This window comes from Quercus suber, unplaced genomic scaffold (genome assembly GCF_002906115.3).
Source record: "Quercus suber isolate HL8 unplaced genomic scaffold, Cork oak 2.0 scaffold_35, whole genome shotgun sequence".
NCBI lineage: Eukaryota > Viridiplantae > Streptophyta > Magnoliopsida > Fagales > Fagaceae > Quercus > Quercus suber.
In genome coordinates this window covers 95161-102750 of record NW_027069500.1, presented here as the reverse complement: position 1 = coordinate 102750, position 7590 = coordinate 95161, and the positions used below count along the sequence as shown (strand labels likewise).

Sequence of the window (7590 nt, the reverse complement as noted above, 5' to 3'; positions counted from 1 at the left end):
TGTATAGGATACATGAACCCCACAAGTATGGGGTTTACTTTCATGTGAAAATGGGGAATTTTTTTAACTGAAGCATGATATATATCCTCCAATCACTGGGTGAAAATTCAGAGACAAACAAACCTTTGTTAATAAAGCATTTTTCCAAAAAATTGAAGTCAAAAATATTATATCTTGAGCTCTTATTGGAGAGTAATATTCAAATTTCTAGGCGGAAAATTAAAGACAACCAAAGCTTATTTAACATGGCATGTGAAAGCTAGAAAAGTTATAGAAAGGTGCTACGTCTACAACATTTTTATAACAAATCATAGGTAGTTAGTTGTTATTGGTTTAAATTTGAACCTAATATTAAAATTACTTTTTTGCCCCAACAATAACAACCAATAACAACCTACCACTTAGAATTTATTGTAAAAATATTATAGACATATCATTTCTCAAAACTATATTGGATCTCTATTATTAGAGAAAATTATTCAATACTAAAAATTAATGTTCATTTCAAATTAATGCTCATTACTTTTTTTTAAATGAATTAATGTTCATTTCACTCACATAAATAATTAGCTTCATCATCAATTTAATTAGTAAAACACATTAATACATGACTATATGGGAGAAGAAAAACAATGCTGCGTAATTACTCATTAATAGACAATTCACAAAGCCACTAGCCCATTTACCCAAAGTGTCACAAATATCAAATATGGGTGACAAATACATTACTGATTGGACTACAATTAAACCAGTTTAACTGGTTTAACCTGAGCAGTAATCACTGTTGACTAAAACCTGGTAAATAAATTCATAAAAAATTACAGCTGTTGGATCTAAATTCTGTTCCCACTTGGCGCGTTGAAAGGCACTTTTTTTTTTTTTTTTTTAATCATAAATGTAGTGGATCCCAGCCACTAAAGTCCCAGTTTCTCATAGATTCTAACAATAACAATATTTAAAAGATTAGATTTTTATAACGTTAGCCAGTCCCACTCATCTATTTAAATTCCCTCATCCCCTAAAGCAAAGCTCCTTTAAAACTATCCGTTACACACAAATCTCTCTCTCTCTCTCTCTCTCTCTCTCTCTCTCTCTCATGGCAGCCTCAGTGGACACACCATCACCTGGCCACCTCAACCAGGTCTCTTTCTTCTCCTTCTCCTTCTTTTCTCTATGTTTCTTCATCTTTCTGTGATGGGTTTTTCTTTTGGATTTTGGATTTCTTGTGAATTTTTTATCTTGTTGTCTCTGTTGTACTAATTGACGAAACTTGCTGAATTTGATTATAGGAGGGCAAAAGCTTCATGGGTTTGTCTCCTATGTACAGTCCCTCCTCAGATAAGCGCTTGTGGAGCACATTACGCAGCCGGATCGACACGCTTCTTGAGAGTCATCCTCAATTGGTGAGTGCTTTTATTTATGTTCAGCTATTTGATTGAATTCTATGCAGTTAGTTTATGCTATGTGAGAATTGGATTGATGGGTTTGTGGAATTTTGAATAGAATGGTGGAAAATCGGACCGAGCTAAACGATTGAAGGAAGACTCGTTGCTTCTGATGAGAGGGTTTGACTCAGTTTCCCACACACTTTCACAGCTATCCAACAATCTGGACAATGCTCTCCAGGTACATCAAGCTCTTCAATTCTCTTAGAACTTGGAAATTATTTATTGCATTCTATGGAATTACATAAAAATCAATAACCAAACTACAAAGTTTAGAAACAGATTCAATTATGAGATTCACTAAAGACAATAAGTCAATAATGCTTTTGTCAAGCCCCAAAAAGTTTGACTTTTTTGAATTTTTTGATGGACCCCACGCCAAAAAAAAAAAAACTCATATTTTACCGTACATTCAAGAAATAAGCAATCAGTAAAGTACATCCAAACATGCTTGTAGTAGGCTTAACTATCAATTGGCTTTTAGTGGAATGAGTTTTGATTTGGCTAAACTACATAAACGCTCAAGAATGATATTTTCTAAAAAATGAGTCATTTTTCAATAAACATTTTTTATAAAACTCATTTTCTAATGAGTTGAAAAATAACCTCCTAACTTCTTTTATTTAACTTGTTGCAAGATAAAGTTGTTTTCTAAAAAAATTTAATGGAAAACAATTTCTAAAAATAAGTCATGCTTTTTCTGTTGACCAAAAATAATTTTTCTTTGACTATTTTTTTTTTTTTATGCTTCCAAACGCTGAAAAACAAAAAAAAAAACTATCTTTACACAAGATTTTTCATTGAAACAAATGGAGCTTAAAATTAAAACAAAATACCCTCTATGCTTGCAGGGAGCTAGAGATCTAGCTAAACCACCGACATTGACTGAAATATTCCAAAGCAATCTGAAGAACTCAGATAGTAAAGAGGAGGATTCAGAAGAGCATCAAAATGAAGCAGAGATGAAGAGTGGATTGAAAAGAAAGTATGATCATAGTCATTGCTCAGAGGACAAAGAAGAAGATGATTCACAGAAAACAAATGAGGAAAGCCTCAAAGATGGGAAGCTGAAGAAAGCCAAAAACGTAGGATTCACTTATCTCTTCATTTTCATGACACTTAAAAGTAGTAAGAAGCTTATATCAATATTGTTTGAATTGCTCATTTGTTTGTCTTTAACAGATTGCAATTTCCATGGCAACAAAAGCGGCTTCGTTTGCAAGAGAATTGAAGTCAATTAAGTTAGATTTATGTTTTATGCAAGAGAGATGTGAATTGCTTGAGGAAGAGAATAGGAGGCTCCGTGATGGATTTGCTAAAGGAGTAAGACCTGAGGAAGACGATCTGGTAGGTGTTTTATACTTGGTTCCTCTTAACTTTCTTATGTCCCCAATTAAATGTACTACTTGTAGTCTTGACAATTGTATAAATACAAGAAAGTGCATTTACCAATAAGCTAATAAGCCACATAACATGGTTATGTGGCATTGGCGAATAAGTCTATGATTGAATTTAGTTGGAGAATTAGAGGAATACACCTAAGTTTTACACTTCTTTTAAAGCTATATAATCTTGTGAAATTGTGGCCTTGGCAGGTGAGGCTTCAATTGGAGGCATTGCTTGCGGAAAAATCCAGATTAGCTTATGATAATGCAAATCTAGTAAGGGAAAACCAGTGCCTTCACCAACTTGTAGAGTACCATCAACATACCTCCCAAGATCTCTCTGCATCATATGAACAATTCATACAGGGAATGTGCTTAGACTTCTCATCTCCACCGCCGCCCAAAAGAGATGCTGATGACAAAGTCCCTCAAACACCTCAAGCCGATCTTTTCAGCTTCTCCACTTCTCTCGAAGAGTGATCACCAAAGGCAGATGGCGAGTGTCAATAATTGCAAATTTCTTAAAGGCCTCTGGCAACATCATTGTATTAAAAGTAAAGAATAAATATTTAATTTTTGATTAAATCCAGTCTTGTAAACCTGAACCAAAGGATGTCATTACTCATTACCACTTATCACTTGAATCCCATGTTACCTCAAATTATAGTTAATATGGACACTGTTCTATAAAATCTTGGAAGTAACGAAAACAAAATGTTCTCCAAATTAGTTAACATCATCGGCACTAATGTGCCACCCATCTCCAAGCTACTTAAAACAAAAGAGAACACAATAGCCCTAAAGATAGACTATATATATATATATATATATATAATATTTAGAACAAAAGAGAACATAACAGGATTCAAACAAAGTATTTATCTCAAAATTAGCAGAGCACCATGAATGTTGGTGTTAGTTTTCATTTCTTTTTCACTTTCTTTTTGCAGTGAGTTTCTTTCTGTTAGCTGCAGGACTGGATCTACGATCACATCCATCACCTGGAGACATGTGCAATGCTTGAGATGACACGTTAACTGCTGTTTCAGTAGCTTTTGTCAGGTTTGAGACCAAGATCACATCCTTCAATTTCCCCAACATTTCAGAGAAAACATGATTCCCATTCTCAAACTACTTTTTTTGACAAATAATAAGACTTCAAAAAGATAGGTTATGGTTGTATATATGAAATATAAGCCCATCATTTTCTTTACATTTTCATCTATCACCATTGTAGGGGGACAAATTAATCAGTGGCCCAAAAGATTTGGACAATGCCCCGACAAGCCCACAACAATAAATTTGTTAGAGAGTGGGTTAATATTGAACGTTTAACAAGTCAAATATATACAACGGGTTAGTTTAGTATAAGAATGACTGAGAAGAGCAAATTGAAAAGAAAAACACTCCTCAGTCAAATCCGAGGATGGTATGTTCTTTTATATATATATATATATATCCAAGACTTCTACAAATGTTCTAGTTCTTGGTTATACAGTGTTTATTTTCTTTCTTTTTTCTCCTCCCCCTCTGTAATGGAATCCTTTCCCTTTTATACTCCTCCACCTTCTCTCATCTTATCCCTCTACTTGTTGATCAAATAACTAATCTCCTTGATACTTGTCCCATTAGAACTTTCTTGAAGCCTTTGTGGGCAGCTATAAGGCTAGAATTTACTATTCAGGCATCACCTCCACATTAATGCAACCAGTTGGTTAGGTGCAGAGTATTCAATGCGATGGTAGCAGCTTTCTTCCCAAATATTTCTCAATTCTCTGTTGACTCACCTCTCTCCGAAGCTTATCCTCCTTCCAAGCCTGGTTGTCCACTACCTAATACTTCTTGGGTGATCGGACTTCAAGCTTCCACTCTATTTCTCGAGGAGGTTTGTCTCCTCAAACAACATCACCTGTTTGTCGTGACCAACTCTCGCTCTCAGCTCGATAAACTACTTTCTTTTACTAATACATGTTTGTCCTTAGGCTCTTTGGCATCCTTGGGCGCAGCCCACAGCCCAATTCCCTTATCCGAGCCACTTATCCCCACAACCATGACTTACCACTATCAAGTAACTTGTGAAAGTCTTATAAAAAAGAAAAGTAACTTGTGAAAGATTGTATAAACTACCATCCTAAAAATGAGATTTTGCATCTATAATATTTTCACAACAAATCCTATGTGATAAGTTATTATTGATGAACAAAAAAGTAATTTCAGTATTGAACTCATATTAGAACCAATAATGACTTATCATCTAGCTAGGAGTTGTTATAAAAATGTTGTATGTAGCATTACTCCCCTAAAAATTGGTTTTAGTCTTCTTTTGTGGAGTAACTCCACTAACATGAAGGACACTCAACCCGCACGAGAAAGTCCATATGCACAAAAAAATAAATAAATAAACAAAAATTGATAACAAATTTGATACATGTTGATGTGGTAAATTATAAGTAATAGATAAAAAAATAATATCAATTGTTGGCATAAATTAGAACTAGTATAAACATGTCATGCCAGCATGTATAAAAAATATTGTCAGTTTTTTTGTGCATGTAGCATTGCTCCAACGCAGACACGCCCATTTCAAATCCGAGTATCTCTAGGGCTGTGGTCAACCTTGTCCCATTCTTTGACAAACATTCCACCGACAAAAATATATATATATATTTATCATCCAATTGGGTCTGCCATCAATTGGGCCTCACCTGACATGGCATCATCCGGAAGCTAGTTTTTTCATCTCTATAAAACCCACCAAACTAACGCAACACACTTCATCTCTATAGTTATATATATTTCACGCTGATATTGCTTTTGAAATCAAGCTAGAGAGAGTGAAAATTCATGGATAGGTTGAGATTTGTGTGTGGCTCAAACTGATCATATTGCTTTTGTTTTTTAGATCCCAAGCTCGCCCTCTTAATCCGAACATGTTCGGGAACCATGAGATGAGTGCTGGTCATGATCCGAGGGTTCATGGTAATGAAGTTCATGTTTCACTTAAATATAAAGGCCCCGTCCCACCTTCTGCCCCTTCAAAATGCACTGGTGAAATCCACAAGATGAGTACTGGAAAATGTCCGGCCGGTGCATAAAACTTGTTGATGTTGCTCTCTCTGGCCTATGCTTTTGATTAAAAATAAGGCTAAGTATAGTTTCATATTCCAGGACGTGAAATGTTTCATGTCCAGACGATATGTGAACATTGTTAAATGTGAAAAAAAAAAAAAACTACATGAGCTTGATCGATCTCTGATTCTCTAGTCTCTTTCAACTCGCATGTGCTTCGACAATAAAATGTTGGAAATATAATTTGGAAGATTGCTCAAATTTATTAACAGAGTTATAAAGCAATATCAGTAATATGACACAATACAATAAGACAAGAATATGCTAAGAGTAAAAGCACATAGAATTCAGATTTAACGTACAAGAAATTATTGCTGAGGCACGGAACTAAATCTGTTATCCTTAAAAAACGATTTTGCCTCCACTAGGGTGCATATGGTTCAGACGGTCGCTCTCCAAAATACAACAGCAACATACTCTGTTAGTGTACACTCACAAATAGAGTTTCAAACTCGTCTCTAATGCCCAAAAGAGAAAATTTTCAATATAATAATAAGAGTAGAAAATATCAGATTGGTTGTGTTGATCCTTTTTGGGGACAATATTATATAGGAGAGCTAATAAAAAAATTAACCACACTTACACAATTGGCTGGCTCCATTTGCGATTTACTTTCCATAGAAAATTCCCCAATTGCAGCGAGTAGTTCTTTGAATGTTGAAAGTAATGAATTTTTGCAAGAGTGAACAAGGAAAGAAAAGGATTGTAGACTTAGGAAATTCTACCAACAAATGAGTGGTATGAGAAATTTCATCCCTTTGACACCAGAGTTGCCCAGATCAGAAGTTTATAAAAGGGAATAGATGATATTGGGGATTTGTTTATGCTAAGTCTCCACGTGCTGGCTGACTTCCTTTTTCATGGGCCTGGGCTAGTTAAACACAGACTTGGGCTTCTAAGAAAAGGGTTTAAAAAGTTTTAAACATATCCAACATAAAACAGTGACAATCAAGTCCAACAACAATGTTGTTAGAAGGTCATTATTTCTTTGTATATTTTCATTAATATATGATAGCAAGGCAGAAAGCTAGCACCTCGTTACAAATGTTCATCTTCAACTTCTGTACTTTTCTTGAAAATAATATGTGACTAAGCAAGAACGGTCTAAGTTGTTCTTTTTCCCATTTTGGTTTCCATCTTTTGTTAAAAATATTGAAGTTAAAGTTAAAACCTAGAAAATATGGGGAACATACGTTCTTCCAAATAATGATGCGGACTATGTTAATTGATATCTAAGACTAGGTGCTCCTTGTTTTTCTGGTATATTAATTCAATTATTTGATAGCAACGCAGAAAGCAAGTCACCAGGTTCATCTTAAACTCTTGTGTTCTATTGAAAGTACTTGTGGTTGAGCAAGAACGACCTTTCTTTTTTCTTTTTTCTTTTTAGTTTCCATCTTTAATTTGTTAAAAATATTGAAGTTAAAGTTAAACCCTAATTATATTTGGAGAACATATGAGGACAAAACATAGGTTCTTCCATTGATTGATTCTTAAGAATAATGCAGACATATGTTAAGTTTGACAGAATGAAGTAGTGATTAATTGATATCTAGGAACTCATTGTTAATTTTCGTAGTATTTTAATTAATATTTTGATAGAAAGGCAGAGAGTAAGTCATTATGTTCAT

At 34.4% G+C, this 7590-nt stretch overlaps 1 protein-coding gene across 1 annotated transcript; it reads left to right on the top strand.

Annotated features, from left to right (window-relative positions):
• The first annotated feature begins 1010 nt into the window (after nt 1-1010).
• Nucleotides 1011-3965, top strand: LOC111985420 (uncharacterized). Its single transcript, XM_024017065.2, has 6 exons — nt 1011-1141; nt 1290-1403; nt 1504-1626; nt 2297-2530; nt 2628-2792; nt 3041-3965. The coding sequence occupies exons 1-6, from the start codon at nt 1097-1099 to the stop codon at nt 3308-3310; spliced, it is 951 nt and encodes a 316-aa protein (XP_023872833.1). The 5' UTR covers nt 1011-1096; the 3' UTR covers nt 3311-3965.
• Nucleotides 3966-7590: the final 3625 nt, after the last annotated feature.